At 42.4% G+C, this 20879-nt stretch overlaps 1 protein-coding gene and 1 long non-coding RNA gene across 2 annotated transcripts; one reads left to right on the plus strand and one right to left on the minus strand.

The window, feature by feature from the left end:
• Window positions 1–1450: 1450 nt before the first annotated feature.
• On the minus strand, window positions 1451–16687 carry LOC109460203 (uncharacterized). The gene is made up of 6 exons (XR_012494729.1): window positions 16082–16687; window positions 12724–14707; window positions 11527–11645; window positions 10361–10543; window positions 5902–6089; window positions 1451–1984 (listed from the first exon to the last, which is right to left on the minus strand). It is a non-coding gene; the product is annotated as an uncharacterized LOC109460203 (long non-coding RNA).
• Window positions 15634–18878, plus strand: RPS27L (ribosomal protein S27 like). Its single transcript, XM_019755377.2, has 4 exons — window positions 15634–15791; window positions 16682–16790; window positions 17500–17610; window positions 18682–18878. The coding sequence occupies exons 1-4, from the start codon at window positions 15705–15707 to the stop codon at window positions 18708–18710; spliced, it is 336 nt and encodes a 111-aa protein (XP_019610936.2). The 5' UTR covers window positions 15634–15704; the 3' UTR covers window positions 18711–18878.
• Window positions 18879–20879: the final 2001 nt, after the last annotated feature.

The raw sequence follows: 20879 nt of genomic DNA on the forward strand, positions 1-20879 counted from the left end.
TCTGGTTTTCTATGGGAGCTCAAACTTTCCAGTAAAATATTCAATTATGGAGCTTATTCATTTCATTTCTGGCCCTTCCATCTCCTGGAGACCATGCATACTGCCCAGAATAAGTAAGTTATTTGTGAGAGGCAGCAGACAAAACACTTGAAATAGTTCATACCCTTGTGTTTTATAGTGGAGCAATTATTTATGGCGTCCAGATTTGTGCAAATTCTAGTATTAACTCACACTATGGTTTATTCCTTGGCCAGATAGTCATTTGCTCTTAGGTCTTGGCAAGAAGGGCCCCTCCCTGTAGAAAACCCACCCTTTAGAAAACCCTATCCTTGCCCTCTTCTGGTCACTTCTTCCCACTGGGCAAGAAATCCATAGGCCAAGTGGATTTATTCTCTCAGAGCCATGCCCCCCTCTTTGGCCACACTCCAGGTATCCAGACCCCAGAATGCCTGCCGAAAGCCCTGCTTCCAGGATTGGCGTGGGCCGCTTTCTGATCTATCCTTTTGAAGATGGACTGTACCATTCGTGTGCCCAAGCCGTGGGCAAAAAGGGGTGGTGATGTGGCCAAAGCTTGAACAAATGGGCTGGGACCCTCATCGTGTGTGTGTGTGCGTGTGCATGTTTGTGTGCGTGTGTGTGTGCGGCCTTTCACGGCGCAGGTCTGGCCCGGGAGTGGGAAAGAAGGACATGGGTCCTGGCCAAGGCTGCTCTCTGCGAACCCCCGCATCCTGCTGTGGAGCTCTGAGGGGGTGGGATGTTTGAAATTCAAACTGATTTTCTAGGTCATTATAAACATGTATCTGTCAAGGTGGGAAACTAGCTTGTTGGCTTCAGCTTCACTTTTGAAATATTTAGACATATGCTATGTGGGCCTCCGTTTTGGCTCTTGCCTCAGGCCCTACATGTACAGGACTAGGCCAGTCCTTGGAATAGGTTTCATTTTGAGCTCGTTTAAAATTATAGTGTAAAGGATCTGGTAACAGTGTTGAAGTGTGGGTGGTGGGTAGGCTGCTTTCCACAAGGTCAAATGTGGCGTTGCTCTCAAGCAACTGTCCAACTATGTCTCCATGTCCTTCTCCCTGACCTGACAGGAGAAATTGTGCGTGCGTGTCTGTGTGTGTGTGTGTGTGTGTGTGTGTGTGTGTGTGTGCACGTGCGTACTTAACATCCACTGAGAATCAGCAGAATATGACTTGGTTATTTTCAGATAATTCAAGCCCATACTGCTGCTCTGGTCTAGATTGCTGCTGTTTCCCTGCCAAGCAACCTTTCCCAGTTGACTTCCTTAAGCTGCTTAGAGTTAAGAGCTGGGCACTTTGAAGGCCTCTTCCACGTGAAAAAAGAATGAACTAGACGGGGAATTGGGCCAGGCGTCTTTGACTGAACACCACTTCACTTCAGCAAATCCCTAGGCCTTTCTGTTTTGTCAGCTGTAAACTGAGCAGACTAATGCAGCGCTACCACAGAGTGGCAGGTTTAATTAATGGTGATTGGGACGGGCCTTGTAACATCAAGTCGTACATAAATGAAAAGGAGCATTTGAGCTATTTCATCCAAAGTCTGGAGTGCGTGCTGCTTTCTACAGCTACAGTTAAGCCTCTGAGTCCTGATCACAGACTGCTGCAGACCTCGAGGGTGCTGAAAAGCCGAGCTGGGCTCACATTACCTGAACAGAAAGCAGAGTTTGGTAATGGGAATGGAGTGCAGAGCGAGTAATCAGTGCGTGGTTCAGATTTCTGGGTGGCAGGCAGCACCTAGGTCCACTGGGTCTAGCTGCGGCAGATGATGGGCTGGTTTCTGCAATCAAAGTACAAAGAACAGGTGTACCCCTTTGTTCTTCAGGAAAGATCCTTGAGCTCCAACGTGTCACGTTGAGGGGAGAGCTCCTTCCAAAGATCTTCCCTGCATTTCTTCCTGTTGTCCCTAGTGCAGTTTGCTGGCTGACAGCTCACGATAGAGGTGTTTTCTTCAGGGACAGTGTTTACTGAAAACATGCAACAAGTATCAGCCTGGCTAGGATCCATTCCTTCCTTTAAAGTCCTGTGTCTTATTCTTAGGGGTCACATTCCAGTTGATTTAAAGACATGGTTACATGATTTATTGGATGTCACAATGGTCCTGCTGAGAATCACACCTGATTCTTTGGCTTACATAGGATTTCTGTCTCTCTCACGAGATTCATCTAACAACATTCATATGCAGCAAATCATAACTTCTATATACTTAGTAGACATGCTCTCTCTTTCCCTTAATCTCCTGGAGCCTTTGTGTTTCTACGTAGGAAGGCATATTGTATTCAGTGTTAGGTTATCACTATATTTGTACAGCTTTTTCCTTATAGTAGATGACCTTGAGCTCCTTGAAAACCCCAAGAGGGCCTTAATCATTTTCTCATTGCCCTTGACATCAGTACCTTCCTTATAGAAAACACAAAAAAATACTTGCTCATATGCATTGAAAATGAAAAGACCTAATAAGTGACAAAAAATGATAGGAAGTCCATTAGGGAGCTTCATTTTCAAATATTTTTTAATGTCTTGTTGGAAGATCTAAGTATATTATATTGGTTAAGATCAAAGGTCTTCAGCCAAACTTAGGCTTATATATTGGTTCTGCATGTTACCATTCGTGGGACCTTGAGAATGGTACTTAACTAGCTCTGTGCCTTAGTTTCCTCATCTGTAAAATGGGGATAACAATACTGTCTATCTTATAGAGATGCTGTAAAGTTTAAATGAGATAATTCATGTAAGGTGCTTAGTGCAGTGCCTGGTACCAAATAAGTGCTCAGATGATACCGTCATCGTCACCATCATCATCATCATCATCATCACTGATTGTCAGGAAGGAGTCTTGGTTGCTCTCAGAGCCTAAGAATATAGCCTTCAGATGTAACAATCTGCTCCATAGTTCCCTTAATGCCACCTTATAAATCTGAAGAAGGAACCCAGTTAGGTCAGAACCTCCAGATTTTCTGCTACTAGCCCCTGATTTCAAATTTTATTCTTTGGATATTTAAAGAAGTATGAACAAGGTAGTTTTCATTGAGACATAACATGAAGGCTGTTGAAAAAGGCACTTTGCAAATTAATGACTTATGCTTATGCTTGAGTAATTTTGTTGGTTGTAAAATATATTGTTAGGCAATGTGCATCCTTATAAACAGACTCAGTTCCAATGTACTTGGTATGTCTTTAGTTTAAACTGGTTTCGCCCCTCGACATGTGGTCCCTAGACTTGATTATTCTACATCGAAAAAAAAAATGTTTTTGTTGCGTATATTCATCACCAATTTGCTGACGCTTGTGAAGGTGTTTATGGTTAACAATGTCTAGCTAATGTTCAGTGTTTCAGGGAGAAGGCAGAGTGACAGAGAGGCAGCTTGAAGGGTGAGGTCTTAGACCACTGGTTGCCTTGCCAAAGGCAGCAGTGACAGCAGCTGGCAGGGAGTAGTCAACCTATGGGGGCTTGGTTCAGAACTACACCTCTTTTCCTAAGAGCTTTCCCCGTCCCTTCCCACCGTGATTCAGGACTGGGCCCCATGAATCACTATCGCTCCAAGTGCCCACAGATGATTGGGGTAGATACTCCTGACCCAAGCTGAGACAACCAGATTCTTTCTCCAGGGCATCTGGAATTGGGACACAAGCTTTCTTTCTGGTCAGTCACTACTGGCCCTGGAACTAGGACAGCATATAACAGGGCACTGGCATGGCCATTTCCACTATGTGCCCTGGGAGGCAGAAAAAACTGGGATGTAGAGAAAGGAGACTGAAACAGTATCAGGGAGAAGCAGAGATGAGAAACCAGGTCACCCCTGAGAGAAAAAGGGAGGTGGCAAGAGAATAGCCGTCTCCATTCCCAGCGGCCTCCCAGGGCTTTGTTCTGACCCCCATGGGGCCTAGCTGCCCTTCCTGCCCTGGCCCATGTCCAGTACACTCTCCATTTTAGCTCAGGCAAGCTTGCAATGTATCTGTTACATGAAACTCAAGGAGCCTTGGCTGAGTGAGTGAGTGAGCCGGCACTGAAAGAGAGGCTAAGCCAAGGCGGGGTGGTCCCATCACACTGGCCTGCCACAATCAGACATGCACACAAGTAATTTTTGCTGATGATAAAATTGAATGGAACAGATTCATAGTTATTCCTGAAACAATATTCTCTCTTAGTCACTTCCTGATACACTTCCTTGTGTGGGTGGCAGTAGAGATGGCACACCCAGAACTTTGTCTAAGCTTCTACAGGGGCGCATGTAATGGAAGTACCTGTGGCTGTCACTGGTCACGCATGTTGCAGCAAAAACAAAAATCACTGGACAGGTACTGGTCTCTTCTAATGGTCTGTCAGCCCCCGTGGCTGGGCCAGTTGTCAAGCATCCACAGCTCTGGTCCTGCCCCGATTCAGCAGCATATCCTGTGTCCAGCTGGAAGCTTTAAGGAGCACTATTCCAAAAGTTCAGGGCACACAGGCTACCCTGTGACTTGTCCTGCTCTGATCCAATATCCTGGTTCTGACTTCTGGGCTTCTGCTGCTGTCATCCACTGGTCTCGGTTCTAATTCCTTGTTGCCAAGCCTGACTCCTTGATTCCTCAGGCTTCAGCCCCTGTGCCCATAACCCGACAAGGACCCTGGTCTCTTCAAAGTCAGGACTCTAATTTGGTTACGTCTATTTCTCCCAGGTAACATACCTGAAATGCAGACAAAGCTGGGAGCTTGTCCTGTGTGACCCACACTGCCAGTCTGGGTCACGTACTCTATTCTTCCCAATATCTCCCCACCACTGCACCAGCCCCACTTTCACCACTGCCAATAATCAGATTTGCCCCACTTATGGGACACCTGCCTTTTGCTACCTTCCAGATCTTGCTAACCCTGAATCTCTCTAAATCTCTGTATCACCTGTTACTATTCTGAGGGTCCACGTGGTCCTGAAGCTCTATCTGCCTGGTAGACCTCCTCCCACGGACATTGACTGGGCGCCAATTACAAAGCCTAGAACACAGCAGGGTGACAGGGAGGCAGTGTGCTATGGTGAAATGAACATGGCATGAGCATGGGCGTCCTGGGCAGACTTGGGTTCAAATCCTTGCTCCCCCACTTGCATGAGTTTCTTAATTCCGCTAGAACTAGGGGACTGTTAAAAGGATTATATGAGACAATGTGTCTGGCAACATTTAGTAGCTATTGAATAAAATACAAATTTTAGTATTTAATAAAATACATCTGCGCTTCCTTCCTGCACTTACATTTTTTAACAGCTTCATTGAGATATAATTCACATATCATTCAACCCCCTGATTTAAAGGGTATAATTCAATGGTTTTTAGTATATTCACCAGACTTAGATTCCTTCAAATGCAATTATAGCATAAGGGATATGAGGTTTAATAACAGTTACAAAAGCAGGATTATAGTCAGCTATAAGTTTATGTAAATCAAGTGTGATGCTATTGCATTGCCAAAAAAAAACCAAAAAAAACTTACATGGTATTAGGCTGTATTGACACACATATGATGATTAGAACAAGACAAGTAATACGTCCCTATTACTCTGAGCTGGCAATGTGTTCAGTCATTGGGCCTATTTTAAGAGGGATATGGACAAATTGGAGCATGTCCAGAGAAATATGAAAAGGGTGATGAAAAACTGCAAATGCTGTTTGTAGGAGCCTGTGATATTCATCCTGAAGAAGTAAAGCCATCCTCAATTAGCTCTGGGGGTGTCATTTTGAAAATAAATGACATGTATTTTCTCTGTTTCCTTCCTAGGCCAGAATCTGAATAGATGAATTTAAGTTAAAAAAGCAAGCACATTTTGACATGGTATAAAGAACAATTAAAAGCGGTCCAAAACTGGAGCACACTGTCCCTTCCTAACCTGAAATTCTTTATTTAATATATTACCTCTTCATTAGCAAGTCAGAGAGCAACGTCTTATAGAGCCCTTACTCTGTTGTGTGTTGTGCTCAGGTGGGTAAAATGATCCAGCAGGTCAACTCTTCTTTATTCAAGGCGAGTCATCCATTTTGGTTTAGATTAGTACGTAGTCCATTCTTTTTCCCGTTTTTCATTTCCACTCTCTGCTTTTTGATCTGAGGAAAAGACAAAAGCAAGCCCAAAATTGTCAATATGGATATTTTATTAGCAGTTCTGATGATGATGGAAATAGTCCTAAAATAAGTCTTTGGCGTTACCTGAACAGGAGATTATGCTCATCTCTTCCCCACTCTGTTTAAAGTAACTTCACCTTAGTACTTGACATTGGCCACGGTGGAAACATTTATGGAAATTAGCAAACACTACAGCTCAGCCTCACACTTTCCTTCCAGCTCACTTCCTAGTGTTCCACTGCTTTAGAGTCTATGCTACCCAATAACTACCGAGCTGGCATGATTAATAATGAAGACATTCTACTAGGTTTTTGGACGATGCGTTTCTATAAAGAAATATATTTAGAGCCAATGGTGTGTACTTTCATGTAAGGGCAATTTGGAATTTAAGTAGTTTAATAGTTTAACTAGTTTCAGGCACGTGGAATATTTAGGGGAAAATATTCTGGAGGACTAGTCCCACTCCCCACTGTTTTCTAGGCCACTTCTCTTTATCCTCTAGGAAAACCCATAATAACCATGGTCTGCACAGCTACTTATGCAGTAACAGAGTAACAGACTGAGAAGACATCTCTAAGGCAAAGGCCCTCTACAAATGGGGAGATAAAGCTCCCTGCTGGGCAGTTCCTGTCCTGCAGGACAAGTGGCTCCTTGTGCCACCTGTTGGATTTTAAAAGAATAATCTCTCAGCTTTCCATCAAAGGCAAGACTCCAGCAAGTATGTTCTGCAGATGGAACATAGTCATAATATTCCTTAAGGCAGAACTATTGTAAAAACATTGCATTTTACAAGTCTTTATAGGGAAATCACCATCAGCCCAAGATTCCCAGAGCCAACTGATTTCTGTATCACCAACAAGCTCTAGCAATTACAGTTGGCATTTCTTGAGCACTTGCAGTATACTATTCACTTTACAAGCATTATCTCACTTTACATTCACACAACCTTATAAAATAGGTATGAATATTTTCATTTTATAGATGGGGAAACAGCTTAAAGAGGTTAAGTGGATATTAGAGTTAAAAAGTTTCTGTGCTCTTAGGAACCAGTGTTTACATTGCCTACTACTTTGTATATAGCAGACATTCCATAAATAGTTGAATAAGTTTTCTAATATGAATGGAGCACCATTCTTCTTAGTACTTTGAACCCTTTGACCCATTAGCCTTTCAATCAATTTTTATCTAATGGGAAAACAGAATGATTTCATTTATTTTGCCTATATACACTGTCCAAGGGAAGAACTCAACCTAATGTCTCACCAACGCTATGACTTAGAATTATTTTCCCAAGTTTAGAAACAAATTAACTGAGGCTTAATCAGAGTTCAGTGGTCTTTTGGTCTTTTCATCACATCAAGTTGAGGCAGAAGAAAGATCAAAGGCATGCATCAACAAGGACCTAGCAAAGTTCTGGCGGGGAAAAAGGGGCTATAGGTAAACTAGAAGTGCAATAGCCCTTCTAGAATGACCGGCATGTCAGTTCCATTGAGTATGGCCCTCAGCGGAAACATTCCTGGGCTTATTATGCACTGTACTAGGCATGTGGGGTGTTGAGACCAAATTCTGATCTTCAGAAGCCTGTGGACTTTTAGGGAAGAGAAGACATAGACACGGACACAAGGAAAATGAAACTGCGGTACAAGAGCATAAAAAGAGAAACCCCACAAGACAGCAGCGGTTATTAGCAATGATTAATGTAGGCAATAAGTGCTGCAGGAGTTCAGAAAAGGGAGAGATTACATTTGCATACATATTTTTGCTGACCTCAGCATCTTCATAAAAGAGCATTAGTATGAGCTGGGGGAAGGCAATGAAGTTTGAGAGAGCCCCTGGCCTCTCAGTAGCTCACTTTCTCCCCTGGAGACTCAGGCAGGTAGTGGGAGGGTGGAGAGAGGGGAGCGACCAGAGATCGGATCATCCTGGCAGGCAAGACGGGGCTGGGAAACCCCACCTAACTACCGAGTCTGGTCATTTTGAATATTCATTAAGAATTTTTTTTCTGTCTTTCTACCTTTAAACAGGAGTAGCCTGTAGTTCTTTCTAGGCTTTGCTTTTGACATTTTTGAGCCCTCTGGAGAACTTAGAGCAATAGTTCTCAACCTTGGTTTCTCGTGAAATCACCCAGGTAGTTTTAAGAAAATCCTGCCATCTGGGTCCCACCCCCAAAATACTCTAATTTAATTGACCTTTAGGACCCTCCTTTGATGATTCCAATGTGCAACCAAGTTTGAGTATCATTGATTTAAAGGGTTTCTAAACATAGTAAGAGAGAATGAGATTGGCTGGAATGAACAAAATATCTTGGAGAAGCCAGGGAAGAGGAGAGCTACCTGGCTCCAATTTAGAGAAATAGCCTTGACTTACTACCCTGGAGTAGAAGGAATCTGGGTTCTGGCTGTGACAGCCCCACGGGGCAGATAGGAAGACTCCAGAGAGAACGACAGTGTGTGTATCTAGGCCAGTGCTTCTCACACTGGGATGGGCACACCAATCACCAGGGGATTTTTTTTTTCCAGGGGATCTTGTTAAAATATAGGTTCTGACTCAGATCTGGGGTGGGGCCTGAGGGTCTGCATTTCGAAACAGTTCCTAGGTGATCCGAAAGCTGCTGGTCCACAAAGTGGCAAATACCTGCATGGCTAGGTCTCTGGGCCATCTCCCTTAAGATTCCCTCATCCATCTCAAACCACGACCTGTTAAACCTTCAGGGTTCCACAGGCAGGGACAATGGACATCCTTGTGGTGACCTGGTTGGATTGATGACCGGAGCAAAGCCTTCCAGGCTGAAAAGGTGCATATCCCTGCATGGGATCCCCAGGTCAGGGTCCCGGCAGATCACAGATGGCCCACTCAAAAGGGGTAACTGAAGGTAGTTTCATGTAGGGACTATTTGCAAGGTTGAGGCAGGGTTAACAGATACTAACAAAAGATTGTGAGGCACCCCCCCGCCCTTGGGCAGAAGGGCCGAAAGGGGAGGAAGTGGTGACTGGAATCTCATGAGAGCTGTGGGAAAGGGGCACCTGCAGCAACTGCTACCTTTAGAGAAACACAGCCATGTGGCAGAAAGTGGGCCATCAAGGATAAATCCAGAGCAGTGAATACTCCGACGCTGCTTTTCTGCCACTCTGTGATTTCCTACTAATGCCTCCCATTGGCCCAATCCAATCAGACACCAGAGGGCAAGAGAACCCAGCTGCTGCTGCCCATCAAAGTCAGCCTCCTGGGCATAGAACAGGGTGAAGGATGGAAAGCAGATCAGGTGGGGGACACATGCAGAAAACCTGGCACAACCCCAAGAATGAGGTGAAATGTTCTGCCTGCTGTCTTAGTCTGTTCAGGCTGCCATAACAAAATACTACAGATTGTGTGGCTATGTTATGCAGGGTGTCATGTGGGGTCTCTGGCCCTGCTCCTCACACTAGAACGCAGGACATGGTGAGGCCAAAAAGGAACACCCACGGAGCCATAGATGGGGGAGTCATACCACTATATTCTCGCTGGCAGCTGGGTTGGAGACACAGGAAGTAGGAGCCACATGATCCACCACCTGCCGTCCACTTCTCTCTGCCAACCAACCTCACTTGCTACTGCAATCCGCCGTGCTAACTGCAATCCGTGCTTGCTAGCTCAGCTACCATCCACTGCTTGCATAGCCACGGTAGCTATATTAGTGGCCAATGGCTCACTGGTTACAGCTGATGGCCAAATATCCACAGCTGATGGCCATCCGATCACAGTTAATGGCCATTTACTACCTGAGCCAGCACCTTCCCAGGTGAGGCCGAGAGTCTGGAAACTGCTCTCCTGGCTCTGTCCCCACATGCTGAAATAACAGACATTTATTCCTCATAGCGCTGGAGGCTGGGAAGTCCAAGGTCAAGGGCATCAACTATTCTGGTGTCTGGTGAGAGCCCCCCTCCTTGTTCATAGACAGCAGTGTTCTCGCTGTGTCCTCACACGGCAGAAGGAATAAAGGAGCTCTCTGGGGTCTCTTTTATAAGGGCACTAATCCCATTCATGGGGGACCCACCCTGATGACCTAATCACCTCCCAAAGGCCCTACCTCCCAATGCCATCACATTGGGGGTTAGGATTCAACATATGAATTTTTGGAAGACACGAACATTCAGTCTATAGTACCAGCCCAGTGGGGGCTTAGCCTGAGTCAGAAATTCATTGGTATAGAAAATAAAAAAAATGACAGCGCAATCTACATCTGAGACTCTTATTCCTTATAGATGGGAGCTTACCTGAGAGTGTCAAACATCCTTATAAATGACAGATGGACTTCAACCCCTACAATGGAGTTTTTGGAGCAATGGTTGTGACCCTGTTGGAGAACTGGTGTGTACAGAAGAGGTAGACTTTCAGAAGTCATTGCTGATTTCCAGAATTTGTTGAGAATAAGCCACATGTGCTTTAAAACCTGCTAACTGGTGAACAATAGAAGGAAGATAAAAAAAATTCAGCCTTGTCATAGTTTGCTGATGACAGATTTCTCTGAGTTTCTCAGAAAAAATACTTAGAAAGGCAGGAGTGTGAAAAGTTATCTTTAGAGCCCCAACTCACACCCTAAATTTCTTTAAAACAAAACTAAACTAACCCTCCGACCATCTTTCTGGGGAAAGACGGGAACAAGCCTGAGGAACTCCAACCCAGGGGAAAGTGTTATCTGACCTATTTAGAACCAATCTTGGCCAGCGTGAAATTTAGCACCAGTAAGGTTCCCAGCTTAACCCAAACACCTGTGAGTTTTCCCAGTGTCTGAAGTCGGTAAAGGGGGAAGGGAGAGGAGATGGCTGCAAACTCCGGAGGTGAAGGAAGTCAGGTGCTGAATGGGAGAGTTTAGCAGCACCTTCTCAGACCTGACCAGACAGAACAGCTGGAGTTTTCAGGCAGTAAATAGAACTGCAACTGACACTTCATGGTTCTTTAGGAAGCCAGGTGGGAGCTCCTCCTGCAGAATGGGCTGCCAAGGCAAAGGGACTCTGGGTCCTTGATCTGTCTGCATGTCCCTTCATCTGCCATCAGTGCAAGGGCCTGGGGACATTTTAGAGAAACTGAGCTCTGGAGGGGGAGACAGAATTACAAATAGAGTTCAGGTCTTCTTGACCTGGAGAGTTTTATTTCTTATGGTACCCCAGTGTCTCAGAAGTCGGAGGGTCTTGGCACTGTACTGGGCATTGCTAAGGAACTGAGCAATAACTAAGACTGATCATTAGAAGTTGTTCTGAGGCCTACTCTATATCAAGGGCCAAAACAAATTCCAGGTTAATGAAAAAGTTAAAGATTATATATCACAACAAAAGAATTAGAAGAAAGCATAGGCAAATATTTAGCTGATCCTATGGTGACCAAGTCCTGTCTAAACACAACAAAAAGGACAAAACAGTAGGTTTGAAATATACAGGCATACCTTGGAGATATTGCAAGTTAGGTTCCAGACCACTGTAATAAAGTGAGTATAGCAACAAAGTGAGTTGTAATCTTTGGCTGGTGGAGGGTCTTGCCTTCCATTTGTGAAAAACGCAATGCCTGTGGAGCACAATAAAGTGAAATGCAATAAACAAGATATGCTTCCATTATAAATATGTATATATATAATTAAAATTTACTGTATGGTTTTTCAATCATCAAAAAACAAAATTAATAGGAAACAAGTTGGGAAAATATTTGGTTAATATCCTTAATATAGAAGAACACATAAGGAAGAAATACATGATTATTCCAATAGAAAAATGCTAATGACCAATAAACATATGGAACATATTAGCACAACAGTGAAATACGACAAAATACCATATAGTTTTTCTTTTCTAATTGACTCAGAAAGGGGGAAACATAATATCTAATATTGTCAAGGGTGCAAAGAAAGGGGCATTCTCAAACATTTTCATCTGGAATGTAAATTGGTTTAATTTTCTGGGGGGTAATTTGGCAGTTTACATTATAAACCTTAAAATGTGCAGAACTTTTAATTCAGTAATTCCTCCTTTAGAAATGTATCCTAATGAAATTATCAAGGATGTGCACAAAGACTTACCTACAAGGATGTTTACTACAGTGTTATTTTACTGGTGAAAAACTGGGGGGAGGGAGTATTGAATGTTAAGAATTGAGTTAGGCGGTGGGTACACAGGTCTTCACTATTGGATTAGTTTTCTATTGTTGCTGTAACAGATTACCATATAGTAACTTAAAACAACACACATTTGTTTTCCTACAATTCTATAGTTCAGTCTGACCCAGGTGTAACGATGAGTGGGGAAAAGAAAAGGAGGGGACACACGATAGAGTGGAGCTAATGAATTTATTTTTTATTAGCAATATCTAATCAATTTATTTAACAATATACAATAACAAAAGACAAAGGCAATTAGTGGAATGTGCTAATGACAGAAAGTAAAGGTAGTTAAGACAAAACTATATACATTGATGACAATGTCATGTCAAAGGAGTATACATACATGTAAGTTTAAGAGATCCCAACACATGTTTACTATTGATCAAAAATCACTTGGCTAAATACACAAATAACATCAGTAAGGAGTATCCAAAAGCAGTAATAAGCTTTATAGGATAGTAACTATTACAGTAGATTCCAAAAGCTCACCAAACCAGGGTGGGGAACGGTACTGGAAAAGTCATAAATCAAAACCTTGCCAGATCTGTAGCTGAGAGAAACTCAGGCATCTCCCACACGCTGCTTGTTAGTTCCCAAGAATGCTGGGGCTGTTGGCGTTGTTGTTGTTGTTGGAAGTAAGGAAGTTTTCTGATACTGCAAGCTGCATACAAGTTCCCAAAGATGCTAGAATGATGACAATTCACCAACAAAAGAAGTCTCTACAGTCCATCGAGGCAAGTTACAATCTCTTACTCTGAAACAATCCAATCCTGAAAAGCAGTCCTGAAACAGCAAATCTTCTGAATAGCAATGTCTTGAAACAGCAATCTATCAATATCCAGTCCACCGGAGGTCTGTCTTATATATCTCTTTAGATGCATCCCAGAGACAAATTTTGTGTTTCTGCCCCCCCACCCCCCAAGGAATAGCCAGTTCCGGGAGAGTCCAGCAATCAACGATAAAAAAAAAAGAAAATAAAATATATTACTTATCCGGCTGAAGGGCTAGTTCATCTGGACAACCGATATCTACTGTTCTTGCTTGGGACCGTCAGCCCAAGGTCTTCCGCAGCCTGGCAACGTGCCTGTCACGTCAGCCTGATATAACTTAGCCATTTCTTCACTTCATCTGCTGATGTGGGTGAAACAGACAGAACAAAGAGGGAATTCTCTCAACCCTGATCAAGAATTCCTTTAATCCTAAGCTAACCCTCACTTCACAGCACAGATGGAAAAGCGACCTCATCTCATGTCTCCCCTGCTCGGGAAAATGAGACCAAAGGCGGAATTTACTCAACCCCTGATCACAGCACAGAAATCACCTCACATACAGGAACAGACAAAAGTTAATAGACAAAAGCTCACATCAACCAGTGAAGGCAAATTTTCTTCAACATCTACCCTACACCAGGTCTTACTGGGTTAAAATTGAAGTGTTGGCAGGAACGTGTTTCTTTCGGAGGCTCTAGGGGAGAATCCATTTCCTTGCCTTTTCCATCTTCTAGAAGCCACCACATTCCTTGGGTCATGGCCCCCTTCTTCCATGTTCAAAGGCAGCAACATAGCATCTCAGATCCTTCTTCATCACTGTATCTTTCTGTGATTCTCTTTTTCTGTCTTCCTGTTTCACTTTTAAGGACCCCTGTGATTACATTTGTTCTACCCAGATAATTGAGGATAATTTTTCTGATTTAAAGTAAGCTAATTAGTAACCTTAATTCAACTTGCCATGTTGAAGGGCTTGGGGGTTGGGACATTGAAATTTGGGGGGGCCATTGTTCTGGCTACTCAATTGTATTATTCTATATACATACTTATCCATCTGAAAATATGTAATACTATTTAAAATGTTAAATATTAAAAAACCCAAACCTAATTCCAATTTAGTGTATGATGAAAGGAGGCTATATATTCATACGATGAATACCATGTGCCCATTAAAAGATGTAGTTGAGAAAACATGTAGTAATATGCAACAATGTGCATTGTACAGTAAGTAGGGGGGAAAGTCAAGTCTAAAAAGGAATATGCACAAGATGATACCAATTATGTTAAAACCCAAAACAAACCTACACACAAGTGAATACAAAATGCTTGTAAGGATATAGGTCAAAATGTTAACAATGTTTATCTCTGGATGGTGATTTTAATTTTCTTCTATTTTTCTTCATTTTCCAAAATGTCTATTATACATACATTACTTCTGCAAACAAAGAGTAATATAAGGTGATTGAGAACGTCAATCTAGGACAGTTTTCTGGTGAAGCGTCTCCCTGGTTTCTTAGCTTTCTATGGCACTCTCTCACATCCATCCCTCAAGCTTGTCCTCCTCATCAAAAATATTTAATATCTGGTTAGTGCTGACATGCCATGTTTTCAGGCCTGAGTTGTCCATTCTGGAAAGTTCGCCAGCACTCCTCAGAGGACAGGAAGGATCCTCCCAGTGAACTAAGCATGACAGTGAATCCGTGCTTCTAAAAAACAATTGGTAGCCACAAAATTGCCACGGGGATACCAAGGACAGTTTGGGGAGTATAATCAGTAATGTTATAAAGATTTTGTAAGGTATCTGATGGAAACTTGTCTTATTGGGGAGACCACTTCATGGACGGTGTAGGTGCCTGACTGCTGCGGTGTACACCTGAAGCTGAATAGTGATGCGTGTTGACTGTGGCTTAATATATATATATATACCTAGTCATGGGATGTGGAGGGCAGCACAGGGAATGGGGTCAGTGGAACTGCAAGGTCTATGCAGGAGGGGTGGTAGATTGGGGGAGGGGGGTTGTCACTTTGTGAGGGGTATAAATGTCCAGCTATTACATTGTTTTGTACACCTGAAACTAATAATAATAATTTAAAAAAAAATAAAAAAAAAAAAACCTTTCCAGGGCAAAGCAAACTCAAGGTACAGGCACATCCCACAAAGAACTTAACCGGTACCTTGGAAACTGGATGCACAAGTGTACGAGTCTGTTTCATAATATTGCTGGTACGTGTTAACAGTTTTAATTAATAATAGTTTCTAATACACAAAAGAAGACAGTGGCATCGCCCCCTGTGCACGCCCGCAGAACGAACCGAGAGCGGACGGGCTTGGCGGCAGGACCCTGGACACGCGGCTCAGCGCACCTGTCCAGGTCCGCCCTCCGGGTTCCGCGATGCCGCCGGCGCTCCATCTCCCCGGCCTAAGCTTGAGGCGACTTCCCAGCCAGGCACACACCGCCTGAGCCTGGCCCCGGGCACCGCTGGTCCCGTGCGGAGCCCTACAGCCAGCGGCCAGAGCCCTGGAGCCCGTTAGGTTCGCGGGATCCGGACCGCGGACTAGCACTGCACTCAGAGGCCACCTTGTCCGGAGCCTGCGGACCCGGAGGCGCCGTCCCCCCACCCACCACAGAGAGGAGCGCCTAGAGTGGAGGGCCAGCCGCCCCGCCCCTCCGTTCCTCCCAGCCTCCTCTATCCCGGAAGTTGATGCCCCCGCCCGATCGCGTGCTGCTCGCCAGGGGTGTCGCCTCAGAGATCTGTTCGGGCTGGGCTTGCGAAAGGATCAACATGCCTGTGAGTTGTTTACTTTCGGGCCTCCCGTTTGTTTCGGGCTGCCTAGCCCGTTGAGGGGTCCGGGGGCGGGGTAGCCCGGTGGCCCCGCGGGCCCTTGTGGCTCCCCGCGGAACGCAGCGACGCTGCTGGGATCGCCCACCTCTTTTGCGCGTGGCGGACTTGCTGGGACTTGCCCGGGCCGCGCAGCTTGCTGGGCCCGGCCTGAGCATGGAGTGGGGGAGGACCTGGGGCCGCCTGGGCTGCGATCTGGAGTCGGGGGCTAGGAGGGGACATCTCCCCGGGTAACTTACTCAGCCTCTGGATTTTTGGTGGGTGCCCGCGAGACTGTGATCTTTGGAGTCTTCGTGCCCTCCTTGAGTTTAGTGGTTCTCGCCCCGCTGCCTTCTGTCGGAAGCGATTTCCTGCTTGTTTGCTTTTTAAAAACTGTCTTCGCAGTTGCCTTCCATATAACTCCGTGAAGGACGGTCACACCGGCCGCTCAGAGTTCACCTCACATGTTGAACCCTGAGAGGCAGAAAACACCCCGGGTTGGCATACTCCGGTCTAACCTTCCCGATTTCTGGTCTTAGCGGCCCCAGGGGTCGGGGTCACGTTTTTACTTGGCACCACAGTTTTGTTTTTACTGGAGAGACTGTTAATTTAGTTGAGTGAAAAAGAACGGGGTTAATTCACCTTACCGTATGTTTCGTGGTGGTCAGAGTCCCATTACCGGGATTGAGAGAACGCAAGCATTATAAAAAGTACTGATGAAAGTTAAGCTTTATAAAGTTAAGATGTTATTAAAAAATAACACCTGAAGTGTTGCCTCTGTTGAGTATGACTTTTCATTGTTGCAATGAAAAGTCATTGTGGTTTCATTCTAGTAGTAATAATATGTTTTTTTTATTCAGTTGGCTAGAGATTTACTACATCCGTCCTTGGAAGAGGAAAAGAAAAAACATAAAAAGAAACGGCTAGTTCAAAGTCCAAATTCTTATTTTATGGATGTGAAATGTCCAGGTAAAATTTCAAGTTTGATTCCTTTCCCAAGGAAAATTTCTATAGGGATTGCTAGTGTAGTGTGTACATTTGGCCATATTAGGACCTTCTGTTGAGTAGAAGTGGGATTACAGAAATGGACGTTTTCATAATAAACGTATTCAAGCCGCTGTAGAAACTTTTTGTGGGGGAGGGTGGGTAAAGACACGACTTCAAAAGGGATCTGACATTTGATTTACTTTAAGCTGATGAGTTTTCTTTTTTATGATGCAATGAAAACTATGTTGATTCTTTAGTGTAAAACTGTGCTGCCTAATATGGTGGCCATTAACTATATATAGCTACTGAGAACTTGAAATATAGCTAGTCAAAATGGAAATATTCTTTAAGTGTAAATTATACACTAGATTTTGAAGATGTAGCACACACACACACAAAACTCCCTATGTATTGATTACATGTTGAAATGATAATATTTTGGAAATACTAAGTTCAATAAAATATATTACTAATACCACCCATTGTATTTTTCTTTTCCGTTGTATTTTTTTTAACTCTTATGTGGCTACTATAAAAGTTTAAGTTATGTGGCTTGCTATTGCATAGCTTTAAAGTACTTAATCTTTTACTAAAGTATTTAATATAAGGTCTTTACTGGAAATATGTTGAATAAGTACTGTCTTTTCTTCTGCTTTTCACTTTTAATATTGCCCCCCCCCCTTTTTTTTAGGTTGCTACAAGATTACCACGGTTTTCAGCCATGCTCAGACAGTGGTTCTTTGTGTAGGTTGTTCAACAGTGTTGTGCCAGCCGACAGGAGGAAAGGCCAGACTCACAGAAGGTATATCATTTGGCATTTTCTAACCCAATGATGAGATTGTATGATTGTAAATGCCTCTATCTTAAATTCATGATAACCAAAATAATTTTCTTTGATTGTGTGCTCTTTCAGTAAAAAGTGCCCTGTTCAATTGGATAAGTTTATACTCTTGACCTTGTAAAGAACTTTTTTGAATATTATTTTTCTTAGTTTGGAACATTTAACTCTGTTGTATTGAGTCACTTAATTTGCTTAACTTGGCATATTAAACGTACACCAGAATGGAGCAAAAGAACAACTATGTACTATAGGAAATGGATTTTTTAAACATTGGAATTTAAAATTTTCTCTTGTATTTTGTTTTATGTATTTGATACATAAGACTTAAGACAATTTTTTTTATATCACTAGCTAAGCAGCAGTAACTAATGTATAAATTTAAATGATAGAGGTTTGACTTCCGTGAGTAGCTATTTAGTGGTTAATATAAAAATCTAATTTGAATTCCTCTTTCACTTTTGTGCAGTAAGAAAAAAATAATTATGTATATAATTTTCCATGGTACTACTTGTAGATTTATACTTCCATAATGACATTTGAAATTTGCTTGTGATATTTTGGGGAGCTATGAATTTCCAGTTGCTTCCAGTTGCTTTCACTGGAAGACTTATAAGTGGATTGGCAACAAATCCAAGATCTAGTTGGTGTGACCTGGTAAGATAAAAGTAGGAAGCAAGCAAATGAAATTTAAGTGCAGTATTGCTCTTAAAAATGTACTTGCAAGACTTCCAAAACTTTTACATCATGCCAACATTAAAGTTTTAACTGTTGGATTGAGGCTCATGGTCTTACATAGACTCCATTATAGCATTTGAGAAATACGTAGGAGTGACAATTATAGTCACATCAGAGTAAATTCAAATATAAAAGATTATAGCAAATTTCTGGTATAAAAGGATAAATAAACATATATGAATAATAATGTAATATTCCTAAAACTTAAGTTTTTTACTTAAGTACTTTTTACCATTAAAACTGCACCAAAGATAGAAGAGACTTGTGTTTTAATATGCTCTTGTGATTCCTTTGCAGGGTGTTCATTTAGAAGAAAGCAACACTAATGATCCACACAACTTCCTGAATTTGTTATATCACAGAAAGCCTTATCAGTTCAGTAATTCTAGTTAATCTAACAAGATAATGTAATTACATTTAATTTTGTAAGTATACAACAGTGATCTCTCCTATTTTGGTGTCAGTTTTTCAATAAAGTTTTAATTATGGGCAAATTCCTCCTTTTTCCTTTTATTTATTAAAGTATGTGTGCATATGCTATACATTTATATATACTTTGTGAATTAGGTTTAAACATTTTTAAAAAAATGTTTTCCGATTAGTTTGTGCCTCATTTCAAGAGTAGAAACCCCGATTTGATTTGTAGTCCTTTTCTGAATTGTTATGAATGGGACTAAATAATTACAAATGGAAAGAAGTCCATTATTTGCTAATTCTAAATATAGTTTTGCTATTGTAACTATGGAAACACATTTTAGAAGTACATATTTAATGTAACAATCACAGTGTAATGCCTTGGATTTGTGTGGCTCTACTGTACTGCATCATTAGGGCAATACAGTGGTACGTTGGTTTTCGAACAGAATGCATTCCCGAAGAACTTTCGAGTTCTGAAATGTTCGAAAACCGAGGTACGGTTTCCCATAGAAAGTAATGCAAAATTGATTAATCCGTTGCAGACCTTTAAAATCAACCCCTAAAACAGCAATTTAGCATGAATTTCACTATCTTATGATACCACAGATCCATAAAATGATACACAATGAAAGCAATACACACAATATACTGTACTGTAAAAGCAATAATAAATAAAATGTAAAAACTACTATAGATAAAAATAAAAATAATTTTTTCTTACCTGCAATGATGATAGTCATGGTTTGCATGGGGGGGATTCCCTGCAATAATCACAATAGTTGAGTGTTCAGGTGTTTTGTGGTCCTCTTCCAGAATCACAATAGGTGACTTGTTCAGGTGTTCTGTAGCCCTCTTCCAGAATCACTGTAGGTGACTTGTTCAGGTGTTCTGTGGTCTCTTCCATAATCGCAATAGGTGAGTATTGTCCAGGTGTTCTGTAGCCCTCTTCCAGAATCACTGTAGGTGACTCCTCTCCTGCCATTCCTTCCCTTGATATTTTTTCACCATTGACACCTGGTTTAGACTCACTGGATCTTTTCCTCACTAAAAATTTTTCAATTGACATTTGCGTTTTCCAATGTTTTATTTGTCTAAAGAAAGACAGCATTATCATAGAAAGTGCTAGTGGCATGACTTACAGCAGCTTTATCTGGGTGATATGTTTCAACAAAAATTTGCACTTCAACCCATTTTGCACACATTTCTTTGATCAGTGCAGTAGAAATACTTGCTCTTCCCTCCTCCGAAGACAGTTCCTCAGTTGCCACCTGTTGCTGCTCCATTAGAATGAGTTGAAGTTCTTCTGTGGTGAGTTCAGTCCTGTGGTCCTCCACTGACTCCTCCACGTCATTACTACTCACTTCCAAGCCCATGGACTTTCCCAGAGACACAATATCCTCAACAAAGGAGCATCCTCTTCAATATTCTCAAATGCATGTTCAGGGACAGCATCTGGACACAATTTCTTCCATCTGACTTCATTGTTCTGTGAGACACATCCCTCCATGCTTTGTCTATGAGATGTAAGCAATGTAGGATAGTAAAATGATTCTTCCAAAACTCTGAGGGTTAGCTCTGTGTTTGAGGTCACCTCAAAGCATTTTTGGAACAGTGCTTTGATGTAAAGATTCTTAAAATTAGATATGACCTGCTGGTCCATGGGCTGGATGAGAGGAGTCGTGTTGGGGGGCAAAAACTTTACGTTGATAAAACTGAACTCTTCCCTCAACTCGTCCACCAAGTCTGGGGGGTGAGCTGGAGCTTTATCCATAACAAGCAGGCACTTAATTGGAAGATTTTTGTCTTGCAGGTATTTTTTTTACACTTGGCCCGAACACTTATGAACCCACTCAATAAAAAATGGCCTGGTTACCCAAACTTTCCTGTTTGCCCTCCACATCACAGCACTTGTTCCAGGGGTGTTTTTGTTGAGGTCAGCAAGCAAATGTAAAGCTTTTTCACAAATTACGCTCTCAGAAATGCTGTCACCGGCCAACTGTTTTTCATTTATCCATGTGAAAAGCAATTTTTCCATTTCTTCAATTGTCTGTATTCTTTGTCTTATAAGTGTTTTAACA

This window comes from Rhinolophus sinicus, linkage group LG03 (genome assembly GCF_036562045.2).
Source record: "Rhinolophus sinicus isolate RSC01 linkage group LG03, ASM3656204v1, whole genome shotgun sequence".
In the NCBI taxonomy this organism is placed as follows: domain Eukaryota; kingdom Metazoa; phylum Chordata; class Mammalia; order Chiroptera; family Rhinolophidae; genus Rhinolophus; species Rhinolophus sinicus.